At 37.6% G+C, this 27,692-nt stretch overlaps 2 protein-coding genes across 2 annotated transcripts in view; both read left to right on the forward strand.

Annotated features, from left to right (window-relative positions):
- The first annotated feature begins 1,253 nt into the window (after positions 1-1,253).
- On the forward strand, positions 1,254-8,752 carry smad6a (SMAD family member 6a). Its single transcript, XM_058782115.1, has 4 exons — positions 1,254-2,636; positions 3,710-3,766; positions 3,906-3,983; positions 7,959-8,752. The coding sequence occupies exons 1-4, from the start codon at positions 1,940-1,942 to the stop codon at positions 8,498-8,500; spliced, it is 1,374 nt and encodes a 457-aa protein (XP_058638098.1). The 5' UTR covers positions 1,254-1,939; the 3' UTR covers positions 8,501-8,752.
- Positions 8,753-22,969: 14,217 nt separating this feature from the next.
- The window catches only part of smad3a (SMAD family member 3a), a 37,062-nt gene continuing 32,339 nt past the window's right edge, over positions 22,970-27,692 (forward strand). The window contains 1 exon segment of the mRNA XM_058781987.1: positions 22,970-23,442. Within this exon segment, the coding sequence (XP_058637970.1) occupies positions 23,240-23,442 (203 nt within the window). The 5' untranslated portion in view covers positions 22,970-23,239.

Genomic DNA, 27,692 nt, shown 5'->3' on the forward strand with positions numbered 1-27,692 from the left:
CCTCAGACTCTGAGAAACAAGATTATCTGGTCTGATGAACCTCAATTCTAAACATCATGTTTGAAGGAAACCAGCTCTGGTCAACATCTGCAGAGTACCATCCCAAAAGTAAAGTGTGCTGGTAGCAGCCTCATGCTGTGGGGCTGTATTTCAGCAGCAGGGACTGAGGGACTCAGTAGAAGAAACGCTCAGTGCAGCAAAATATAAAGATAGCTTTAATGAAAACCTAGTTCAGACTTCAGAGCATTCAGAACCTCAGACTGGGCAGAAGGTTCACCTTCCAACAGGACAATGACCCTATAAGCACACAGCAAGAGTGGCTTATAGGCTTATAGGTTTATAGCCTGGGATTGAACCCAATCAAATATTTCTGGAGAAACCTCAAAATGTGCATCGGCCCCCATCCAACTTGACAGAGCTTGAGAGGAGAAGAGATGAGGAGAAGAATGGCAGATAATTGCCAAATGCTGATGAGCAAAGCTTGTCGCATCAAACAAAAAAGACTTGAGACTGTAAAGGTGCTTCGGCTAAATATTTAGCAATGTACTTATTTCAGTTTTTTATTTTTAATAAATTTCTGAAGTTGTGACAGTTCTGTTTTTGCTTTGTCAGTATGGTGTAAGGAGTGTAGATTGATGTGGAAAAATAGTAATTTAAAGCAGTTTAACATAAGACAGCAACATAACAAAATGTGAAAAAATGAAGGGGTATGAATACTTTCGCAATGCACTGTATGTGTGTGTGTGTATATGTATATATATATATATATATAAACCTTGCTACATGCATTGCGTTGGGCTAACTGAGACTTAACAGTTGCATATTATTGCTCTTTTGTTGGTTTTGATATATGTGTATATCACACACACACTATACATATATAATTATATAATATATACATATATAATTATATAATATGCACAACAATTAAAATAGTGTGGTGGTAATACTACTAGTAGTATTTCTATTATTTAAAAATAATAAAACATAACTACATACATTAATGATAAAAACGGGGTGTTATTCTAGCCATTTCATTATTTGTAGTTATTGTAACACGTTTTTTCGTGCACAATCACATTAAAACGTTTAAACATTAAAGCAGTAACATTTTGGTGTGTTGGGTTGTTGTTTTTTCCCTGCACAATCACAATCATTGCAGCAGTAACATTTTGGTGTTCTGTCGCTGCCACCGCGCGCGCACACACACAGGTACATGTTGCTCCTTTAAGAGTTCGGAAACTTGATACTGTGTTTGCGCAACAATCAGCGCGGCTCGCAGCCGCCAAAGTGTCTAGACGAGCACATGATGGGAATCAACCAATGGCTCCACTGCTCTCCTCAGGGGCCCCGTGTGTGTGTATCTGAAGAAGAAAGAGAGTGAAACGGCGAAAGACCATCGAAGAATCCCATTAATCTCGCTCGAAACACGGAACGAAACCATCAAGACATCCCACGTCCGTCTATCCACTCGGAACGACCGCTTTGCCGTCGCAACACAATCATTTTCTTCTGCGAGGAGCGCGTGGAACATGAATAAGGATTATAGTGAGATCAATTCATGTGCTCGGCGTCATTAAACTGCTGCAGAAGGTTTGCTTGGAAAAAAAAGTCTATTTCTGAGATTATCGAAGATTTTTTTCTGCATATCGTGCATTTCGTATTGTTCAACAAGAAGTTTCTCATATTGTTGGGGAATGTTTACAGACTGGATGCACCGCTCCTCACGCAGTGCACTATCATTATTATAGCCATCCATTTGCTACAGTGCTGATATATTGTAGCAGCGGAGTCTAATGTTGGGCTTTGCTCAGGCTCTGCTTGGCTGTGCATGCGAGCACAGATCATTGATGTCGCACAGCGAGCGCACGAGCGTTTGGAGTCTCCGCGGTTCTGACCAAACATAGGAAAAACGGATGCAAACTGTTTAAATTGTCGTATGTTCAGGACGAGACGCACGGGTCTGGTTCGGCGACTCTGGAGAAGCCGTTTGGTCACCGCAGGTAAAGAAGGGGGCGATGGTGGTCCGGATGACTGGAGTGACAGCAACCCCGAGAAGATCCCCAGAACGGAATACGCACCGGCGGGAAACAATGCAGGCTCCTGCAGCAAACGCGTAGAGGAACACGATGAACCGGAGATCCTTATTGAGCACGATGGACCCCTCAACGAGGGGAGCGAGGGCAGGACGGTAACATGCTGTTTATTTAGAGACCTCCCCAGAGGCAAAAACAGACTCGCTTGTCGCCTAGAACATAGGAATCACAACAACTATAGCAGTTTGAGTGGCAGGGAACGGATAAATGGTGCCGTGACCGAGCAAGAACTCAAGAAGTGCACTTATGCGTTTCTCAAAAAGTTGAAAGAGAAGTCTCTTGATGTTTTACTGGAAGCTGTGGAGTCTCAAGGCGGGATGCCAAGTGGATGTGTTCTGGTTTCACAGACTGAAGTGCGAATTGGAGGTCAGCTGGTGTCTCCACAGTACCTGCTGTGTCGGCTCTTCCGCTGGCCAGACCTTCGGCTCTCCTCTCTCCTCAAACTGCTCTGTCACTGTCAGAGCTTCAGGGCAGAGGACAGCCAGACCCTCTGCTGCAACCCTCATCACTACAGCCGTGTCTGTGGACCAGTCAAGGATGGTAAGGAAACCTCTGAATGTTTTTAGTCAAGGCTATAATGGCTTTGCCGTCCATTTGAAGTGTGTTTTCAGCCCTGCTGAAAAAAGCAGATCTTGTTTGCTAGTTTTAGTTGATCTCCCAACTAATCCAGGCTGGTCTGTTTGATGCTTCTAGAGGAGTTTTGGGCACTTTTTGGAAGTCCATGTTTACCCAGGCCAGGAGACCGTCTTAAACCATATAAGACCATTTCAAGCTAGCGGAGACCAGCCAATCATCTTAAGTGTTTTCTGTAGCATCAAATCAGGAAAAACTAATGTTAATACTACTATAAATGTGATTTTTACTTGAAGCGTGGGCGAATGAAAGGGAGGGGAGTTGGACGGTGATATTCCTGTTCAGGAAGTGGAATTCCCAACTAGAATCCCTCTGGGATTCTCAATTTCTCTGCTCCCTCCCTATTCACAAAAACACTACCCTAGCATTGTGTATATAACAGTTGCAGATAAAGAATTGATTGAACAATTGTCTTTGAGGAGGGTGAAGAAAGAATACACTGTAAAATTGTAACATGCTTGGTTTAGTGAATACACAAACATACATCAAAAATAAATGTCTAAAGCAGTATGAATTGCACTAAGTGCATGAGACCTTGACATGCATTCAAAATGTCACTACAGCCCATTAGCACCAACACTAATAATTAATGGTTAATAGTTTTAAAGCAAAGTCTGATTCATTAAGTGTTTTCCATGAAGTTTTCATTCTCTGCATTAGCAAAATTGCAGTGTTTCCAACTTTCCACCCACTATTATAATGTGATTCAGAACAGGTCACTTTTGATTGGATTCCATGCATTCTTGGCACATGACGACACATCCATTGTCTTTTGATGGATGCTCTTCTTCACCTGTAATTTCCATACCAGCTGGGAACATTCTCATTTGTGTAGAAATTCTGGAGAAACTGTGCCAAGCGCTGTCACAGTATTAGATCTCTAGGTCTGGTCATATAGCCTTGAAAAGTCTGAGATGTGTTCAGTTGTAAAGGGATGCTCAATTTAGAGAAAACTCTAACTCAGTTCTCCCTATTTTCAGACACACCGCCTCCTCCCTACTCCCATTTCTCCCCCTTACCAGAACACAAGCCACTGAGTAAGTAATTTTGTCTTTCTCACTTTAAGAAAGCAAAGGTTCCTTGAAATAACGTATGATGTTTTAAACCCTGTATGTCATGTTTTCATCAGCAATCAAATGGAGAAAAGGTTCAATTTTTCGTCTTGTCATTTTGCAGATTCTTCCCTCCCAGTGCTGCCTTACATAGAAACCGAAGCCACACGTTCACTTGGTGGCATGTCGCTGGACTATTCAGGTTGGTGTGCAAGTCTTCAGTAAATTAATGCATTTAAAAGGGAACAAGTGTGTTCAGTAACTACTGCCTTTGTTAAACCTAAACATCAAATGGCTTATACTTATGCTTATGCTACACTTAAAAGGTTGCAATAGATTTCTCATTCAAATAAATGCTGTTCTTTTGAACGTTCTGTTCATCGAATCAAAGTTTCCACAAAATATTAACCAGAACAACCATTTTCAGCATTAATAATAATAATAAGCACCAAATGTAAAGCTGCTGAAAATTCAGCTTTGCCATCACAGGAATATATTTAAATGTATTCAATTTTAAATGCAAAAAAAAAAAAAATTAACTCTAAAAATATAGAAAACAGTTATTTCATATTGTAATAATATTTCACAGTATTTCTGCTTTTACAGTTTTTTTATTTTTTATTTTATTTATTTAATTATTTTGTCGTCTTTTTTTAATAAATAATGTTAGTGTGTTTACTGTATGTGATGCTTTGGTTTGGACCTAAAGTTGCTGGCTGTTGCAATTATCTGTTTTCAGAGCTGCTACATGTCAAACGGTTAGCTTATCCATGTTATTTTTGTTAGCATTTGGTCAGTTAAGCATTCCTCTCTCTATCATACATACATGCATTCACCTCCAGGACTAAGTCCAAACATAAACTCTCAGTGCTTATTTAATGGTTCCTGAAGTAGTGACGTTGTTGCTTTCCTTCGTTGCTTTTGTTTCTGTAGTGTTATGTAGCCATATGATTTCTGGTTCTCTCTATTTTGTCACTTAATGTGTTACACTTTTCTCTGAAGATTCATGAACTTATAATTGTTGACTTTCTACAGTTTGAATATGATATCTAGATGTGCTGTATGCAAATAGCTTTATGCACCAACTTTTCAGCACTGAGTCAAAATTAGATTATGGGCAACAATGGGCAGTTTTGTCAAGATGCTGACTGGGGGACTCAGGGCCTCCTGAGCTCTTATCTGCTGTGTGTCTCACAGCACTGTGCTTATTATTACCCAGCATATAGAGCTCTGGAGACAAGGAACAAGATCCTCTTTTGGTGTGTCACATACGTTCTTTCCTCCATTATTTTCATGTTGTTGCTTCCTGCTGAGTTTTGCAATGCAAGCCCTGGCACAGCCAGCCAGTCGCATTTTAAAATAAGGTTTAAATTACAGGCCTTGCTGTGGCTTCCCCTCTTCCTGACAGAGCGCAGGCCAACACGCAATTTAACTAATGAAATCCTGCCTGTCTCTGCAGAGATTCTTTACAGATGTTGACAAAGAACGACTCTATCAATTGTTGGAAAATGATTTGCCCCTGTTTTTAAGGGACACGCATATTAAGGCTTTTTTGATCTAGTTACTTTTTTTGGCTGATTTATTGTAATTGCGTTTATGCGTGATTGCATTTGTCTGTCTGCATATTCCTCTCAGTTTCTCCTCAGTATTGTGACAGGGAGAAATCATTTTGCTTTTTCATCCTGACACTAGCTGTTAGCTTCATCTTAGATAGGGATCAATATGCAGTCAATTCCCTTACCACAAATTCGTCATCCAGTGGAATGAGCAACAAAATGACTTGCAAAAGAAAGATACTTGTACAATTATATCCCTCAGTAAGTATAAGGAAATGTGCGTGTATGCCTAACTTCCATTTATTATGTCACTAAAAATGAAGCATGTTGGATTGTTCATCCAAAAATCAAAATTCTGTCATCATTTACTCACCCTCGTGTTATTCCAAACATGTATGACTTACTTTCTTCTTTAGAGCACAAAGGAGTTATGTTTTGAAGGATGTTTTGACTGCTTTGTCTATACAATAAGTGTATGGGGTCCCAATTGACTTTCACTGTATGGATTAAAAAATAAAAAAAAAGTTGTCTTTGATGTTCCGCAGAAGAAACATTATGCCATATATGTTTTAAACAAGGGTGAGTAAATGATGATAGAAGTTAAAGTGTTATTTTAGAATAAAGCTTTAGACGTACCAAAAGAAAGAAAATTGTTGGCTTATTTTTGGAGCCGAACAATTTCGACCGCTGCTATTGTTCTAGAGTTGTGAAAATACTGGAAGTGTTGTAGAGTTCTTTGGCAGTTCTCGTCGTGGCATTTCCATTATCACCCCTCTAAGCTCCCCCACCAATCACTGGCTCAGTGGAAGGGTCTAATATGTGGAGGGAGATCTAATATTTGGCACAGCAGGACAGACAAGACTCCATCCTCTCCTTCCCCCTCTCATTTTGTGGTGTTGGTTTAGGCTAGGCACACAAGCACCAAGAATGCTTTTGCAGGCACTAACAACTGTGCATGCAAAACAGAGAACTTTCTAAAGGAGAGGTTGAACATTATCATACACCATAGCATTGCTTGCAGAATTAAACTAGGTAGCAAATATGTGATTTGCATGTCTTTGCATACAATCGAAGGGAGTTAAATATGAAACTTAAACAGTGAGGCACTCTATGAAAAGCAGATGAAAAGATTATTTTCCATTGTTTTCCTATTTTGCATGATTTTTCCATTGTATTTACTTTAAATCCAGGAAGTTTTATGCAAATTTTTATGAAAATGATGTCCTCCTTTTCTGTCTTTTACTAGTGTATCCTTTTTTTTTATATTTATATATATATATATATTTGAAAGTACTTACTATGTGAGCGGCCCGAGAGTCTGAGATAATGATCATGTATTTCCATACCCCTCCTTAAACAAAACTTACTTCATTAACAGTGTGTCCTCTGCTGTCTGTTTGGGCCAGAGAGGGTTGAGACTGAGCAGAATGAGGGCACAGGCCCAGGGCTTTAGATCTTCTCCCTCAATAGAGCCTGTGAAGCAAAATAATGCCATCAGTCTGTGTTTGAGTTAATCAGACTGGATAGGCTGGCGGCTGGGGGGTCAGGGGGTCGCGAGCCTTCACTGAGTGGTCAGAGAGCTGAATGCTGGCCCTCGGAGGGGGAGAGGGGGCCCCAGTCGGCCCCGCGTGGGGAGAGAGGAATGCTGAGGCAGGAGCGGGGGGTGTTAGAGTCAGAGATGACAGATTTGGGCCTGTTAGTGGGGGTCGTTGCTTCTTCAGTTTCGAATCCTCTGCTGATAGGATTGGAGATTTAGAGAGTGCACATGTACTGTGTAACATCAAAAAGAATAAGGGAGCTGATATAAGAGTGGTCAAAACATTGACATTACTTGTCACGACAGCACATTACTGTAGAAATAAGCATGCCGCTGGGGCACTGGTGGCTTTCAGAAACACAAAACCTGATGTAATTTTACAACAAAAATGTTTAAAAATAAGTTTTATTTTAAGAAATGTTATATTTAAATCATATTTAATAAGTATTATGTGTTTGTTTGTTTATTTGTAGCGACAATGCACATTAATGAACATCAGCATAAAAACACTTATCCCTATAGCAACAACATTGTTATCCAATATTATAGTAATATCAAAAACAACCACAATAATAATTATGTATTTCCAGTTTGTTTTTGTTTTTTTACTAATCAACCTCAAATTTGGACAAAAAAAAAAAAGTGAAAACTTTTACAGTTTTATTAATTTAATTAAATTGTAATATTTATTGTATTTATTTACAAAAAAACTAATTTGTTTTATTAGTTGATTTAATAGGGACAATGCATGTTAGTATATCATCAAAATGTAAACATGACAGATTATAGCAACATTGCTAAAATCATTGCTATCCAGTATTATAGTAATATTAACAACAACAACAATAATAATGACACCGTTTCTGTGTTGTTGTTTTTTTCACCAGTCTCTTATTAAATTAATTATAAATATTGTATGATTTTACAATAAATAGATTTTCAATGCTTTTTTAACTAAATAAAAAAAATAAGTTTTCCTTGAAAAAATTATTTAAATGATATTTGTACTTTGGTTTGTGTCCTTTTTTGAAAATCAAAGTTTCTTGTTTTGTTTTTTTTTGTTTTTTTTTTCTTCACTCCACAGATGCCAGTATGTCTCCCTCCTCCTTGGCTCAGAACCACTGGTGTAACGTGGCATACTGGGAGCTTCGTACACGCGTGGGCCGTCTGTACCCAGTTCATGACGCCTCTCTTAGCATCTTCTATGACCTACCTCAGGGTACAGGCTTGTGCTTGGGCCTGCTCCCCCTCTCTCCACGTTCCACCTCCGTCCAGCGCACCCGTGGCAAAATCGGACACGGCATCCTCCTCAGCAAAGAGCCAGATGGAGTTTGGGCCTACAATCGCAGTCAGCACCCTATTTTTGTGAATTCCCCGACTCTGGAACATCACCCCTACCTGAGTTTGACTGTGAGGAGAGTCATGCCAGGCTACTCCATGAAGGTTTTTGACTATGAGAAGTCGTGCCAAATTCAACCCCCCAGCGATTTGGTGCACATGGAAGGGCCATACGACCCAAACAGTGTGAGGATCAGTTTTGCCAAGGGCTGGGGACCGTGCTACTCAAGACAGTTTATTACATCATGCCCATGCTGGTTAGAGATTTTACTGAACAACCACAGATAACGTATACACATGAACAAATCCATACGTATACATCGCTCTTACCACACCCTGCACACACTCACTACAAACTCTCCGATGCCCACAGCCACAATCCCAAATGTAATCTATCTAAATTTAATATAAAGTTTTATATAAACGTATTATATGGAGTACTTGTAAATACTGAGTCATTTTTACAACATAATTATTTATGTATGGTGCAATGTCTTTATGGATGGACAGAGGAAATAAAAACAAAAGAAATGCATTTCGGAGTTCTGTGTGGAATTTACATATCTTGTAATATATACATATATAATAAAACACACACACACACATACTGATTTTTGTAATACTGCTCTATTTATATATATATATATATATATATCAATGTGTCCTATGGTGTGACAGCAAAAATGTAAAAAAAAAAAACTAACATTGAAGATAAACCTCTCTCATGCTATTTGTAACTCTAAGAATGAAGATACATTTTTCTCATGTTATTTGTATGTTGTTTTTTTTCCTACATTTTTGCTATGCCACACCATGGGACACAGTCCAATTTTTATTTGTCAACTCCCCATATATATATAACAATAGATATATAGCAGTAGATAAGACAAATTTAAACACGGCTATTGTTTCACCATATGAAAATTTGAAAAAAAAAAAACTTTTAATATGATCTGTAAAAAAGAAAAATAGCAATAGATGTCAAAATAATACTTTTCATATTATTTAATATTGCACATGATTAATATCAGCGTTGAAGTATGTTTTAGCTGGCTGCTATCAATCAGAAAATGAGCAAAAATTTAACCTCTAATTTAATTTGACCCTTATTATCAATGCTGAGCTTACCGTCATGAATTTATCTCTGGGTCTCTTGATGATGGATGTTTTGTGTTTGGCTGACTTCCTGAATAAAGCTATAAAAAGCTTATGGGATATATATTTGCCAATGAAATGAATCAAAGCTCATTTGGAAATTTCCAATTAGCTCATAGCTCAAGTATTTCATTTGTCTGTAAAGCAGGCCATATAGTGTTTTTCAAACATCTCAAAAATCTCTAAATGAAATGTTTTAATTCCATTTTTTAATGTTTTACTTTGCTTACACATCACATTAAGTGTCACCGCTCTCTGTTTTCAGTGTTGCAATACATCGGGGTCCAGGGAAGCGTTCTTTTAGTGCCGTTGTTTGTTCTAGAGGGCGACCGCGTAGTGGCTAGCTTACTCAGCAGTCTGCCTGGCCCCACCTCATCCCTTTTAAAACAGGACTCCCAGAAAGCAACATAGACATTATCCCTGCGCCGCGCTGCCCCGGCCGCCCAGCTCCAGACACATTCTTCAGCTCTTTGAGCACCATATTATGACTGTGGAGACAGAAGAGAAAAAGCACCTTTGAACATTTGTATCTGTGCAGGGAAACGGAAAAATGGAGGCATTTGCATTATTTGTCTTCTCAAGAGCTGATGCTGCTTTTCAGGGAGGATTTGAATAGATTAAACTTTTAAAATCAACATTGCATTCTCCCACATTTATCAGGTGATTGTGCATAAAACGGCATAATCAGCTCAAATAATATGGTCTGTTCTCTTATATGCATGAATGTTTTTTAGTTTCTATCTCTAATTGATCTCATTTGTCACATTCTCGAAGCAGGATCTCTGGCTCTCAGCTGTGTTTCTGCGTGAGGTTTCTAGCCGTGGTGTTTTTAACTCCATGGTGGGCTGACCTCACCGTGAACTGGATTTCTGAGTGAGTGTGGTGATTTTGGCTCAGCCAGTGCTGCTCTAATTCGTTTTCTACCACACCAGATCATACCAGTTTGGGATTCAGTCGTTTAACTTGCAAAGAATTAACTCAAATACTTGCCCTTTGTATATGTGAACAGAGATGATTTTCCCAGAGAATGTTCTGTACACCCCATTTAACTACGACACGCTGTAAAATCAAACAATTGCCTTTCTTTGAGATGGCTGATGTAATTAACTTGTGTATCTCATTTTGGCGATCTTGTGCTTTGAGTTGAAGGTACATTCGAAAATAAAGAAAGATAGCTGAATAAGATAAATGAATTACAACACAGATTTTTCATATACTTCCGTTATTAAATTTACAATGCACCAGTCACTAATTGGAGTGACAAACACTAGCTTTTTTATATAATCAGTTTTCGAGGAACTTAAGCTAATCTACTAAAATCAATGAATGCATGGTTGTTTATCACCACTGTAAAGTTATTGCTTGTTGAATTTGTGGAAAAAGCCTTCCTGATTAAGGCTTGAAAGGATCAACCTAATTAAATCTCAATGGCACAATAGAGCTGTGAGGCCCATAGGAAGAGAACTAAAGCAGATCAAACCAATAAAAAAATGCAGAAATGCCATATTGACGTCACGTAAAACATTTAATTACATTTCAGTTGATTCATTTTTTTTCCCCACATGTCCCCGTTTCTTATTCTTTATTCCCTATTCCCATACAGTCTTGAAAATGCATGGTGAGTGAAACAAATGTAGACAGCATCATAAATCATTCTGTCATCAGGTTATTATCTAAATATAATATTTAGCCTTTATTTTCTTTCACCCTTTTTTAAATCATTCAGCAGCCCTATAACTCTTAGATTATTTAAAGTCCATGTATGTACAGTATGTACTGTGTCTGTGATGTATACGTTTATGTGTGTAGAGTTTTTGGCGTGTAGGCATATTGGTGTTTATTCTTAATCCTGTCTCTGTTTTGTTTCTGTAAGCACTATGTCTGTCAGCCACTGTAGTAATTATAGTGAGACTGGAAGCCTGGCTCGGGACGGCCCGCTCCTTAAACATCCTTCAGACATAACACTGCTAGACCAGATCCTGAAACACTGCCAAAACCATTTCCCTACCCTTTCACTTCTTTTCAAAGTCCTCTCTCTCTTCATCTACAGTATGTCCCCTTCTCGTTTGAATCTCAAAAGCGCTTTGAATTACCCCAAACCGTTGGATAAGTATCTGTCTATGGAGGTGGTTTTCTTTTTGGGCTGTTTTGCTTGCTGAAGAAAAATATTTGTCTTTGCTCCATCATATAATTTTGAATTATTATATTTTTATAGGCTTACAGGTTTTTTTTTTTTTTTAGGTTTTTTTTTTATCAAGTATAAACTGTATACTTTATGAAAGACTGAGCCACTGTAGACTGCCCAGCATTTCCTGTCAATAGCTCTGCAGCAGAGAAATCAATATGGTCCCCATGGAGCCAGACACAGTTCTGCTGTTCAGCTCCAGTGTTTATCAGACAGGCCACAGTGATATATAAAGAAGATAATCCATCCTTCATTTTATTCCTGATGGGCACATAATGGCGTTTATCTGTTTGTGTGTGGTCGGTGGGCGTGTGTGTGTGTGTGTGTGTGTGTGTGTATCAGTGGGTCACTATTAACTTCCAAAATTCTTTGATAGCTTTTTATTCATCAGTACTACATTGAAATATATATACAGTATATATGTATGTGTGTGTGTGTATGAAGAGTTTATTTGCAAAAACAGATAACTCCATTTTTTTTATTATTGTATACATGTTTTTTATTATAGTTTTTATTGTGTGTTAGTTGGCTAGTATTTATTTATTTTTGTTATTTTTTTACCTAATCAAAATAACCCAACTGCAGTTTGATTGAGATGAATTGGAATGCACAATGAAAAAACATGATTTTTGAAAACTAAGTTATCTGTTTTTGCAATTGAACTGAAATATGATAAAAAAAAATAAATAAATAAATTAAAAAAAAAAATATATATATATATTTTTGTTTGTTTGTTTGTTTTTGTTTTGTTTGTTTGTTTGTTTTTTTACAGTGTATTACTGATAAATGAAAAGCTATTAACGAATTCTAAAATGAAGTTAATAGTCGCCCACTGATTTCAGACTTTCTACTTCAAAATTTCATTTTTATTTTAGTGTTACTTGCTGTTTCTTTAATTATTGTGAAGTTTACTAACAATTAGTCAAAACTGTTTAAAAGTAAATCTTACACCATTTTTCAGTGCACATTCTCATTTGATTAACTGACCTTTTAAATATATATTTATTTATATGTGAATTTTCAGTGTTAAATTTCTATTCTATTCTATTCTATTCTATTCTATGGGTTGTTAACTAGAACATGCCTGACTGCATTTACCATTTGTTATTCATAGTCATGATTTCAGGATGTTTAATTAAAAAAAAAAAATTATCTTGCAAATATATTACAGATATGATTTGCATAAATTATTACGTATGATGCATGAACAGTACTTTTTACATTATTAGGTGACAAATTTGATGTTGTAAAGAAGTGTTAGTATGTACTCCACCCTCAGCCAGCCCCCTATCTCTCTCTCTCACACACACACACACACACACACACACACTCACTCTCTTTCTCTCTCTATTTTCTCACCTTTGCTCTCACACTCTCTCTCTCTGCAGGAGGATCGGATGTTCTCGAGTCTCCAGGAGGGCAGTCGGCCGGCAGACGGACTGGCTCCACACTAGACTGGGCATCCGTACACAGTCAGACATTTTCTCATCAGTTTTACTTTCACTAGCCTCAGCTAAACATGCTTGTTGCTAGCAAACATTCTCACACATACATATGTATAGACACACATATATACATCACAAATACATGAGAAGCCACATGCATGTGTCTTTGCCTTCAAATTAATTTATAGAATTCATTATCTTAATCTATATATATTCCCCTCAAGTCTAAGTAATCCAGCACATATACTGGATATATATACAGTAGATGATATTCAAGGATATGATGACAGACAGTTATTCAGTTATTTAGGCAGACACACAACCATCTATCCACACAATGCCAACATATGACGATAGGAAAGGTAACCTATAGACGAGCAGACCAGCACATGCTACGAGGAGTTAAGATTTTTTTTTTTTATTTGCTTTTTATCAGGATTTGTCAAAATAATACAGACTACTTTAAACATTATATATCTTATGTTGTAGTTATGTTGCATTCATTCACAGGGCAATTTTTATTTATTTACTTATGTTTAATTACAGTGAATACATGAGTCTAAGTAAATAAACAAGAAAGAACTATTGTAATAAATTTTGTAACTTGATGAGGTTCGTACTACAACAGACAATGGTATAATATGTAAAGTATGTTAGTCTGTGTTATTTTGACAAATCCTCATAAAAAAAAAGAAAATTACATTTTTATAAATCATCATCATCATCTCTCTTTCTTTCACACTCTCTCGCTCAGTGAAACCAGAGCAGGGGGCATTCCTTCCTAAAATGGCTCCCTCTTCCTCTGTCTCATCCTGTGGTGTTATTGAAGCAGTATTTCAGGCCTGTCATAAAGTCCCTTAGGGATAAAGTATCATAACTACCTAAATAAGTGTCTCCAGATGATTAGATAAGTCTTAACACCTCAAAATTGTAATAACATAAGGTCCTTAATTGTATTATTTTTAATTGTATATATTTTTCATACTTCATTACATGACATCTCATAGATTTTAGATTCAAAATCAAATATTTCTTTTGGGGAAAGGTGATGGGGTGGGTGTAAAAACGTACGCTGTTATCAATTGCTGCCACCTGGTGGCGTCTGAACTAACTACATGCCTGTAAGAACCTTTTGGAAGGAGCAGGACAATCCTCTGGCATCATGTTTTGGCTACTGGCCATGCAGCTAGTCAATATTTTCCTGGAAGACACATTAGATGTGAACGCTCACTGGAGCCAAGCAACCTCAGATGTTTTCCTTTGCCGTTTCTGCTTCCATTCATGAGGAGTTGGAGCTCAGCCCACATAGCTGTGTGATCCGTTAGTGATTTATAACTGTGCTGTATTGTTTAATCTCCTAAATTATACTAGCAGACACTGGAAATGTTTCCACGGTTTTCTAAATGCTGCCTAACCATGATGAATTTTTTCAACCCACATGCCTGGAGTCTTTTGCCGAAGACATGTGAGAGATGCATTCAACTATTCATAATAGTCTAATCAAATAGTCTGTCAGCAATTTTCTTGTCTGCCTTCCTTGCTGAAAAATCCAGCTTAAAGTGATATAGTGTCTTAGAAGAAGGTAACTGGTTTCTAGCTGGTCTAAGTTGGACATTAGCTGATTTAACATAGTAGACCGTCTTGCATCACCAATAAACTTGTGACCAGCTGATCAAAGCAGCTTAAAGTAATAGTTCTCCCAAAACTGAAAGATTGCTGTAAATTTAGTCACCCTCAGGCCATCCAAGATGTAGATGAGTTTGTTTCTTCATTGGAACAGATTTGGAGAATTTTAGCATTATATCACTGATGGATCCTTTGCAGTGAATGGGTGCCGTCAAAATGAGAGCCAAAATAGCTGATAAAAGCATCACAATAATTCACAACTAATCCACACAACTCCAGTTCAATGTCTTGTGAAGTGAAAAACTGTGTTTGTAAGAAACAAATCCATCATTAAGATGTTTTTAACTTCATATTATTGCTTCTAGCTAAAATACGAGTTTTATGTCAATAATATTGGTTCCTACTTGTGGATTATCGTGATGCTTTTATTATTGGAAATGCAATCTTTTAGTCCACTATATAAAACACACAAAATATGATTGTTATGAGATATGAGGTGCATTTCTCTCTCTCCACATTTATTAGCGAAGTACAGTAAATGTACATTATTGTTATAATAAGTGGAAAGTTTTAGGAGTGAATTTTGAGTGAGTTTTGGCTTTTGCTACTCTAAATAAAGGCTTGTGCTTAATTAAAGAGCATTCCGTGATCAAGCTCTTCTGTAATGGGCTGTGTTTATCCCTCTCCATGTGTGAGGCAACAGCTAAAGAGACTAGACTGTTCAGACCCCGTGTTTGCTCAAGTTATATTTTTAAAGTCTGTTATTTCCTCTTAAGAATATTTGCAGTGCACACAACAGTATTTAAGTATGGATTAAAGGGCGCTTGTAAAGCTGCTTCGAGCCCTTTCGGAGCCCCTGTTTCTTAGACCCCACCCAACAGCAGCAGACCTGAGCCGAGTCCTGCATCCACTCACACTAAACTCACTGCAACAGCCCGGCTCTCAACACGGCTGAGAATTGAATGCGCTGGATTGGTCCATCACTCAAATTTACTCTGACCTAGCAGATGGCAAAAGTAGACAGAAAAGGGCCTTCTAACTGGTTAAAGCTGATCATTAGCTGGTTGACCAGTTATTATGTTACACAAACCAATGACTATCTAACAGGTATGACCAACTGGTATCTGGTTTGCCCCGTATAGCAAGAAAAAAAAAAAAAAAAGTAATACGAAAGAAAATGATGAATAATGCAATAAACAGTTCAGACTTTTCTGAGTAGTTCAACATAACCCTATTAAAAATATTAGCATATATATATAAAATAACATCTATATTACCAATATAGTAGTTGTACATTTTGAAATATATAAAAACATAATATATATATATATAATTTTTTAATATAATCTTTTTCTATTCTTTTGAATTGTTTTATTTTAATTTTAAAAAAGACCCTCTAACACTAGCTTTCTTTATTCTTTTTCTATTCTATCTACTATTCTATATCTTTTTATTTATATAAAAAACCTTGCTGCGTATACTGCATTAGCCTGAGACTTGTCACAGCACTTACATACACAGTATATATTGTCCTCATTTGTAAGCCGCTTTGGATAAAAATATCTACTAAATGTAAATGTATATCTGAAAGTATATTTTTTCCACATGAAGTTGGTGGTCCAAGGTGGTCTACCAGTAAGAAAGCAGATAAAATGTTCTAAAACATGTAGTTAGCTAAATTTTTCAGCTGAAAACAAAAAAGTAGCAACTTCAATAGCATGTCTTCACCACCAGGTGGCGCTGGTTTGCTTGTGAATCCTTAAATAACAGCTGGCCCCACTGAATGCCGTCTGTACTATTAAGCATACATTTTGTACAACCAGCTGAGTTGTTGTAAAAACAATTGGTGGTCAAGCTAAAAAGACTTTTATTTGTGTGGTAGCATCCCCTATATGATAAACAAATTATATTATCTTCAACTCTGTCCAAATGAAAGGCCAAGATGGCATGGGACAGTGGCATCATCACCATTTATGGTCTCTGTTAGATTTTAGCTTGCTGATCCGTGTCATTCTGCCCTCAGTATTTCCAACACACAGTTGGCTATTCGCTCTGACTCATGGGTGCTAAGACCAGTATGCATCACACTCAGCACAATAGAGGAGTCAGATCTCCAGCCTTGTGCACGCATCAGCACGTGAATCATGGTAATCCTCACATGGGTGTGGATGCTTTGGGCCCGTATCAGCCACAAAATATATGCCCTCCATGCTGGGTCTGCACCCTTTGAGTCCCTGTTACTCACACGGATAAATCAAACAGAAACATATACACACGGTGAGTCACTGGGGGTTTTGCAACGCAGCACACTCCTTCAATAATACAAATCCAGAGCGTCATATTATGTAACACTGGAGTGTGGGCTGGTGTTGACTAAGTGGTGGTGACCAGATTTATCACAGCCCTCAGAGCTTATCAGTGTCTTTCCACAGACAAACGGAGTGACTACAGCATGCAAAATAACAGTCAATCATATGTTTGGGTTATCTTGTTTATCGTTTTATTCCAACAATGATTGCTTCAAAACAGCATTTACTCATTGTTAACATGACATGGAATGGAAGTACTGTATTTTAATGGATGCAAGAGGTGTTGATAGGCTTTTAGTTTCATTGTGCTCACACTCAGGTAACATAATTATATATAGTTTGGGTCTTTATGACTTTAATAGCTGTTTTTGTGCTTTGGAGAAATAAAGAATCAAACATAACATCACTTTAAATTTTCAGAGCAAAAGCTGAAAATAGCTTGATGAGTCTAAATTTTGACCTTCCCCTTCTTTTATTCAGTTCAGTGCACTGTAGAGGTATGACCTTCATTCTTTATGAAGACATCAGGATATGTGTCTATATGACAGCTTATAGTGAATGTTTATGACGCTGACTGAGGAGTTGCTTTTCTTCAAAGTTAAAGGTTTTATGGAGGGGTGTGTGTGTGTGTGTGTGTGTGTGTGTGTGCGTGCGCGTGCGCATATGCCTGTTGTTGTGTTTTGGATCTGTGTGAGTCTGTGAACAGATTGTTGGATTTAAAATAGCGAAAAACCTGGGTTGTTTTGCGCTCTGCTGCCTGGAATATTCATGCTGTCGTGGTGTGACAGCTCTCGACATAACACCCTACTTATGTCTGCCATAAAACGTGCCTTAATTACACCCTATGGAGTTGCAAATTTCTCAGGTACGCTTGTAAACACACACACACACGTTCAAAAAAAGTGGGGACATCCCATAGGCGTAATGGTTTTTATACTGTACTTACTGTATGTGCTATTGCCCTACACCAATCCTACACCTAAACCTACCCCTTACAGGAGACTGTGCATTTCAACTTTCCCCAAAAAACCCTCACTCTGTATGATTTATAAGCGTTTTGAAAAGTGGGGACATGGGTCAATGTCCTGAAAAGTCACCTTCACCTTGTAATACCTATGTCATACCTTTGTCATTATACAAATCTATGTCCTGACTTTTCACAAAAACGTGCACACACACACACACACACACACATATACACACATTTTCTTAAGCAATGCAGTGCAAATGGGGACATACCATACATTTCTATGGGTTTTATATACAGATAATTATGAATAACTCACATGCTAAACCCAACAGAAAACTTTTTAGAATTAAAACAAAAATTGTATTAATACACTATCATTGAAAGGAGTACAAAAGATACAAAATATTTATATTTCAAACAAATGCTGAATTTTATATTCATAAAAGAATCCTGGAAAAAAAAAAATCACAGTTTCCACAAAAATACTAAGCAGCACAATGGTTTTCAACATTGATATAAAAAAATTTCTTGAGCACCAAATCAGCATTTTGGGTCCCACTTTATATTAAGTGGCCTTAACTACAATGTACTTACATTTAAATTAATAATTTGATACAATGCACTTATTGTGTACATACATGTTTTTACATTGTACTTATATTTTAAAAAATACCTGTATGTAGTTACATCTGTAATTAATTTGTGTAATTACATTTATAATTACTCTGGTGACCCATCACTTACACCTTAACCCACCCTTAAACTAACCCAGACCACCAAACCTGTCCCTAACCCTAACCTTACCCGTATCCCACCTCAATAGCAGCAAAAGTGTTTTGCAATACAATAAGTACATTTTATCTTTTTTTCGATGTAAATACATAGTAGTTAAGGCCACCTAATATAAAGTGTGACCACATTTTGTTATGATCTGATCAAATGCAGCATTGGTGAACAAAAGAGACTTCTTTCAAAAACATCAAAAATACACAATTTTAACAATAGTATATAGCATTTTCACAAATGAGAATGTCTCTAGATGTTCCCAAATGCAGGTTTTGTCAGATTTAGCTCAATTCCAGGAAGTGCCCAAAGTACGTACTCACTAAACATTTAGGTTATACATTGCTATCACAGTCACATCTGCAAACACACATAAAAGACACACAGTGATTTTGGTAATGCTTTAGTATAGGGACCAGTTCTCAATAAGTTAAGTTGCTTATTAGCATGCCTATTATCAACATATTGGCTGTTTATTAGTACTTATAAAGCACATATTCAACATGACCATATTCATTAAGTAATAAGCATCAAATTAGGAGTTTATTGAGGCAAAAGTTATATGTAATGGTTTGCTGATAGCAAGAATTACACCTTAAAATAAAACGTGGCCGTGATTTTACACTGGAATAAAAACATAACATATAAACAAAAATGTATGCTTGTTAACAACATAGAGATACCACCATGCACAGACACTGCTACTCAGAGCTTCACAGAAACTAGCTCTTGGCAGTAATATTTGTTTATCTCTCAGTATCTGTCACTTACAACATACTGGCACAAAGTTATCACGTCAGAACTGTTTTCCGAAATGATTTAGTGGCATTTATTTCCATCTGTTTCCTTCAGTAGTACACTTTATACACATAAAGTTATCTTGTGAGAACACTATGTCAGTGAAACAGAGAAAAACGTGTTACACTAAAGAAATATTCAAAAGAACTCATTATATACTGAGACAAATGCTTATATATGTTTGAGATAATACTTAATTGGCCTAAATAACAAAAACTAAACAAAACAAATAGGCTGCCATTGATGCTGTTGTCCCGCTGAGATTTTCTACTGCTGTTTTCAGTTCTGCTGAAGCCGAGATCATTGCTTTCTTCCAGCTGTCCTTTATCACATTGGTACTAGTATTGTGTTAAACACTGTTGATTAGACATAAGCTTCATCTTATCACTCTAACACATGTCCTCCACTGGGACATAGTTCAGCCCCCTCCGAGCCTCTTTACCACCTTGTAGCTCCCCAGGGTCTCTTGAGTCCAAGTATGCACAATACCCTCATCAGCCATCAGATTGTATAGGGCCATTACTCATTCACACAGCCTTGCCTTTTGTGTGAGGCAATTCTTCAGACGAATGCATGCACACACACACACACACACACACACACACACACACACACACACAGACATATATACCCCCAAATCCCCCCACTTTGCTCTTCTAGATCCCATCTGCCCCCTACCCCCACACATCCTCAACTACAAGCCCTGGACTTCATCCCTTCCTACACCCCTAAACCAGCTGTCCAGGAGCCGAAGCCCCTGAGGGAATAAACAGGTGCTGAGCTTGTGCTGGCCACTGCAGTCAAGCTGCACATTTTAATACTGGCAGCCTCCATCCTGCCACACGCTGTCGTGCAGATACATGATGAACACACACACACACACACACACACACACACACACACATACATGTACTCACGCACAGGTTTGCTTGGCTAACTACATGAGGATTTATCATACAGACCTTTGTAAATCTATATACTACCATTCAAAAATTTGGAGTCAATAACATTTGATGTTTTTGCTGTTTTAAAAAGACGTCTTTTATACAGTACAGTATAAACAGTCTTATTCTGAAATATTATTACAATTTAAAATAACTGTTGTCTGTTTTAATATATTGTATTTTATTCCTGTGAGGGCAAACCTGACTTTTCCACAGCCATTATTCTAGTCTTCAGCGTCACATGATCCTTCAGAAATTATTCCAATATGCTGATTTGGTGCTCAAGACACATTTCTTTTTATTATAGATGTTGAAAATTGTTGTGCTGGTCAATATTTCTGTGTAAATTGTACATCTATAGACGTTTTTCAGGATTCTTTGGTAAATAGAAAGTTCAAAAGAATAGAAATTATTTGAAATTATGACTGCTCTGGGCGTGTGTTCATGGTGTGTGTGTGTTCACTGCTGTGTGTGTGCACTTAGGATGGGTTAAATGCAGAGTACAAATTCCGAGTATGGGTAACCATACTTGGCCACATATCATGTCACTTTCACTTTTTCACTTTCACTTTACTGTCAATTTTGACCATTTTAAAGTGTCCTTGTTGAATAAAAGTATTTTTAAAATGACTTGCTGACCCCAAACATTTGAATGGAAGTATAGATGCACATTTGTTAAATTTAGCCATGCATTATATTGAATAAGATGCAGAAACTACATTAAATGAACCGCCATGCAGTTTTTCAGCACATGATCTTTTAGATTCCTGAGATGTGTCATACATCAGTTTTGAGTGTATATTGACTCCCTCCGTGTGGGAGGACAAAATGAATGGAAATGCTATAAATATATATATATATATATATATATATATATATATATATATATATATATAATATCAGTTGTTTTTAAAATATATAAAACACAGAAACAGTACCACGCTGAGCTGAGCTTTTAGCACAGCAGTGAACTGTTTTAAGAATGTACCAAGGGTTGCCATACATAAATTTAACTAAATGTGTGTGGCCAAACTCAAATGACCAGCAATTTAAAACTCTCCATATTGAAAAATCAGGAAAATGGCCTTGATATGTTATACGTACATCTTAGAAAATTTAGAAATTGACATTAAATCTGCACAATTCTTACTTACTGCTTCCAATGTCTTGTGTAAAGGGACAAAAATCCTGGGCTCAGTCTGATAAGGATAAATCAAATCTGACTAGTGCAGGCCCTAGGTTTTCATTTTGTATGTAACAGCTGGTCCTTGGCTGCACACACTTCTCTTGACACTTCTGACCTAAACTCCCACTAGCATATGTTCATGTGTGTGTGTGTGTCTACCCAAAGATGATGGTCAGTAATAATTATATACGACAGATACCAAACATAAACCATATAGGTTAAAATCTTATAACCTAAAAATACATAAATAATTACGTTAATGATAAAATATTATCATTATATATAGGTATTATTATAATACCTCATGCAATTCTTAGCTCATCTATTTTAGCTAACTGTTAACACAATAATGTGCTGTAAAATCTCCGCAATCTTCTATTTGGAAAAGAGCTATTTGTTGAGACTCATCTATTGTGCTTTCAATGAGTCTGGTGCAATGTTTGTGTGTATATGAGTTTGCTGCTCATTAGGGACATGTATGATTGCATGCTGTTGTCATCATGCTGAGGCAAGGCCCCTGCATCAGCATTGTGTCTTTCATCCCCACTCCCTCACTAAAAAAAGAAGCCCAGTATCAGATTAATTAAACCCTGTATACTCAGTTCGGTGGGATGCCCCCCCTTACACACAGTATGGTGAGAGAAAGAGAGAGTAAAATAAAATGTGACTCTTTTCTCTTTTGAGAACTAACTGCAGTTGCGTTTACTGATTCTGTGCATGATAAGGTTTTGTACAACTGGCTTCCTGTGTGTCACTGTCTAACAGTGGTTATTGGGTGGGTTTTATGAGTGTTTACAATAGCACAGGAGGAACAGAACTATAAAACTGCTCAGGAGGCTCAGCTTAGTCCCTGTTTCAAATTAATGACATTGCTCCCAAAACTATGACATTTTGTACATTAAGTCTCTGTTTATGTAAGTAAGTTCGGCAACGTGATATTTTCATCATGTAGCCCTCAAAAATGTATAGGCCACCATAAAAAGTGCTTTATCAACATACTGATATATGACTAAAGTCCTTGTTTCATGTGATTGATTGTACATGATTTTAAACATATATTCAAATGTACTTCTCATTTCATTTCGGGGTAAAACTTTTCGAAGAGGAAAAATTACTAAGTGTACCTTTAAAAGCAAACGCAAAACGTCACAGAGAGCCGCAGCACACACCAAAGCGGATGACATTAAACTTGAGCAAACCTCACGATTTAAACTGTGACTGCACAAAAACATACGCTATATTACTGACATGTGAGGTACTGCATAATTTATTTGAACATATCTGCATTTTTCTCGCACAACGGGTTGTTCAACTTGTCCAGGCGGGATGAAGGGAACTATTTTCCCGCGCGGAGTGATATGAACGGCCTGGCAGTGGTGTGTGGCGCGGAGTATGCTTGATGATCTCGAGAGACAGACGGAGCGGAGCTGAGCGCTGAACTTGAGACCGTGTCTCGGTCACGTCTCAAGTGCCTCTCACTTTTCTCAATTTTATTATCGACCACTGAGCAGTTTATTTTGATTTACCGCCTTCGGATTACGCTGAAGATTAAAAAAAAGTATCCCGAATTTCTCTCCGAGTTGCGTGAGAGACTGCGCAGTAGAGGAACGCTGAACTGAATTCAACATGTCAATTTTACCGTTCACTCCGCCGATCGTGAAGAGGTTGCTGGGCTGGAAGAAGGGAGAGCAGAACGGACAGGAGGAGAAATGGTGCGAAAAGGCCGTCAAGAGTCTGGTGAAGAAGCTGAAGAAGACGGGACAGCTGGACGAGCTTGAGAAAGCCATCACAACTCAGAATGTCAACACCAAGTGTATCACCATACCACGGTGAGTGCATTTAAAAACATCGGCTTGTGGTGAAGCGAGCTGTTTTACTGTCGTGATTTTAGCAGAACTAGTCCACATAGTCTTAAAGTGAAGCTAAAACACCTTTGAAGAACACAGTAAAGTTGAAGACAGCAGCAAAGCCCCTTGTGTTTAGTAATCAACTCTTGTGTTTCCTACGTAATCATGAACAGCATCTCCATCCATAGTGCGGGGACTCGTTTCTGTTTATGCTATCAAATTCCGACACTCCTGTTGATTTATTATAACTTTATACTCTCCTGTGCTTTCGTAAACCCACATTTGCCTTGCCTGGGGTTGTCGTTTGGGTTGTGATGAGGTTATATAACCCGACCTTAATCTGGGGAGCGCTGGAGCTGCTGTATCTGGGCTAAACGGTGTGTTGTGAATTGTGTGCTTATATTGTGGATGGTGGGAGTACGCTTGGCGCAGGACGTTTAGGTCTTTTATTTTTCATGAATGTGTGTGCATAGGTGGATATGGGATGGAGGTTGTTGCCTGAAGTTGTTTTTTACTCTCAGTTTTGCAATGATTTAATTGCAAATGGTTAATCTTGTTATGTCACAGTACGATGCTGGGCAACTGCTCACAGGTCTTGCCCCTACGAGCCCTTACTCTCAGAAACATGACAGGCACTGGTTCTGTCATCCTGTTTGTTGATGTATTTAAACGTGCAAATCCAGAACTCATTTATAGAGGTCACTTAAGTGTTGTTGTAAACGATGCTTTTTGTTGTTGTGAGATGTTTCTTATAGAAAGACTTTCCTGGCATAGGGTTAGTATAGCAGATAAAGGTCAGCTCTTAAATTGCATTTGATAATATTAAATTTGCATTTGAGCCAAAGTGACATATTTATAATGTTACAAAAAGTTATTTTTTTAAATAAAGAATAGTTAAATTACTATTCATTAAATAATTCTGAAAGAATGTATCAGTTTCCATAAAAATAATAAGCAACTCTGTTTTCAACATGAAATGTTTCTTGAGCACCAAATCAGTGTATTAGAATGATTTCTGATAGATCATGTGACACACGACTGGAGTAATGCCTGCTGAAAATTAGAATCTGCCATCACAGGGTTAAATTACATGCATTAAAAAAGGAAACATTTTAAAAAATCCAACACCAAACTTTAGAACAGTAGTGTATATTGTCATTATATTGGTCAGTAGGTATCATGATCTCTACATGTTGTCTCCAGCATATAAGTAAACCAAACATTTTACATTATTTAGCAAATCTTGAAAAATTTCCAAATAATTTTTTTCAGTCTGGTAAAGTAAAAATAATAAACTTTTGTGTTACACATCCCTATTAGAATTCCAACAGTAAAAGATGCTAATATAGAGATTAGAATTTAGAAGTGACAAAAAGGGAAGAAAGCTTCCTCTTCATGGACAGAGAGAGAGACACGTGTGTGAGAAAGTGAAATAATTCATGGGATGTTGGTTTTTAAATCAGGTCACCAGATCGCACTGTCTGATGTCTTTTTCACATTATAAGATTAGAATAAAAAGTAAGAGTGGTTGGAAAGACTAAAAGAGCTCTTGACAGAAAATCTTTTTGTTATATCAATATCACATTAAGCAATGCAAGATTTAATGGAAAATAATTAGAGCATGATGGGAATTTACCACCAAGTCAGTCAAACTGATGGATAATGATTATTTGTAATGTAACCTCTGACTATATTGCCATTGAAAACCTCATATGTGACCCTGGACCACAAAACCAGTCATAAGTGTCAATTTTTCAAAATTGAATAAATAAGCTTTCCATTGATGTATGGTTTATTAGGATCGGACAATATTTGGCCGAGATACAACTATTTGAAAATCTGGAATCTGAGGGTGCAAAAAAATCTAAATATTGAGAAAATCGCCTTTAAAGTTGTCTAAATCAAGTTCTTAGCAATGCATATTACTGATCAAAAAAATAAGTTTTGATACATCTATGGTACGAAATTCACTAAATATCTTCATGGAACATGATCTTTACTTAATATCCTAATGATTTTTGGCATAAAATAAAAATGGATAATTTTGACCCATGCAATGTATTTTTGACTATTGCTACAAATATACCCCAGCGACATAAGACTGGTTTTGTGGTCCAGGGTCACATATTTGTGTAGATTGCAATTCAACAATTTCACTTCATAGCTATTTTATTCATCGTTTATAGACAATAAAGACAGATCCTTTGACAGACTCCTTTTATATACTGTAAAGGCCACAAAATCTCACACTGTAAAAAAACCCAGCTTTTTTTTACCAGCTTCAGCAGATTTTTGAGTTTGCTCAACTTGTTTTTGTGGGAGATTCTCAAATTTTTGTTGTATTAACTTAAAACAACAAGTTCAGAAAACTCAAAAATCTGCTGAAGTTTGTTGCCTTAAAATTTTAAGTTGGCTCAACTTTTTTTTTTTTACAGTGCACCTATCTGCTGTCTTCAGCCTTTTAATCACAGGTAGCTGTCTGAAATGGAACAAGATGCTACAGAATTGCTATGCTGGTAAACCTCATAGGAGAGTTTATTCATGAGCTATATGCCATTGCCTTGACACATTTGGGTTGCTTGACTAAATTTACTATATTTACTAAATTGGGTTGCCTAACGGAATTGAATTAAAAACTAGAAGACACAATGAAGAACTTTGTAACCTTATAGTCAACATTTACCTTTATAGACATATAAAATGGACATAAATAGAGTCCCTTTGAGATTTCCTTTCCAAATTTGAAGTTTGCATAATTGTGTGGTGTTACAGGGCCGAACAGCTGCGGTCCAAGCCTGCAGCACTGTTGTATTGGTTGTTGTTTTCTAACAACAGATATCTCAGTGAAAGCAGGGCTCCCAGCCAGAGATCAGACTGAGTCACCCCGGAGGGAGAGGGAGTTTGAGCCTGTGGCTTTGTGGTGTGACCCACTAGTGCTTCTCTGGTAGAGCTCGGTGCTGACAGAAACTGTAACAAATGAAGACTTCAACTATTGGGATGTGTGTACCAGGTTAACTCGGATTGACTGGTTTTGTGCATCAAAACAGTTTTGGCTTATACTTCAGTTTTTTTCCTTGTTGTTAGAGTAGTGTAACCTGAATCAGCACAGTGTCCAGTCCAAGACACTATTCTTGGCCAGATCTGTAGATGGTAGCCTTCACAACACTCTGCCTCACCCCACTGGAGGATCCAGATTCCTCAGACACCCTCGACTCGCTTCAGGCCACACAATCCTGTTTTGCCCTCACATGCTGCTTACGCTGGAAGCCTGTCCCAGCCTGCTGGAGATCCAGAGAAAGAGAGATAAAGACATGATTGGAAGACAGATTGAAACTGTCCAAGACAGGATACGAAAAACATAATTATACCATGGTCACACTTCCTTCGCCTGCCATACACCTGTCGAAGCCCTATCGAAGTCTCCATGTAGATTTCCTGAGAGGATGTCTGCTCCGCTGTGTCTCTGTGTTCTGGGATGCCTACTATATCTCAACCCCTGCAGTCTTTGTTTACTTTTGCACTCCACGCACAATGACTTCAAAGGCATCTGAACTGTGAATAAAACCTGTGGTCCATTGTGTAGGTGCATTCAGCCGATCTCTCAAACAAGTCGCCTATCAGCTAAGAAATTATATGTGCCCTGTCGCGGCAATGTAGTTTATTGTTGGCATTTGAAACTGAAAGTGTCTGTGCCTTGAAGAGATGTCTGGCCTTAAGTCTGGCATCCTGAAACTCTATACACTATACAGTGATTCAAAAGCGCTTTTGATAAAACATAGAGATTGGATGTCATTGGCTTGTAATTGATGTGCCGAGGGTTGTTTTGTTTCAGCCGGGGTAATGCCTTCAAAGCGCCGCGCGTCTGAGGGAAGTGAATCTGTCTGATGATTCAGAGTTATTGTGTGGCAGCTGATGGAAAGAGAGTGAAAGACAACGTGACAGAATTTCTCAACTCTTTGAAGTGATGGCTGAAACTAACAGTAAAGACACTATGTGAGCACCATTGGCCTCAGACCTGTCATGGTCTTTTAACACTTTTATCTAAAGCAACTTGCTGTGCTCTTATTACAGGGACTACCCTGGGGCAACCTGCGGGCTTAATAGTGATGATTCATGGTAGGGGTATGTAAAACTACATATTTTTAGTATTGATTAGTTTGTGGGCTGACTGAAAGACTTGCCCTGAAGGGCTATTAGTCTGGTTTGGGGTTCACTTGATCCTGAAAGTGCAG

This window comes from Onychostoma macrolepis, chromosome 07, assembly GCF_012432095.1.
Source record: "Onychostoma macrolepis isolate SWU-2019 chromosome 07, ASM1243209v1, whole genome shotgun sequence".
NCBI lineage: Eukaryota > Metazoa > Chordata > Actinopteri > Cypriniformes > Cyprinidae > Onychostoma > Onychostoma macrolepis.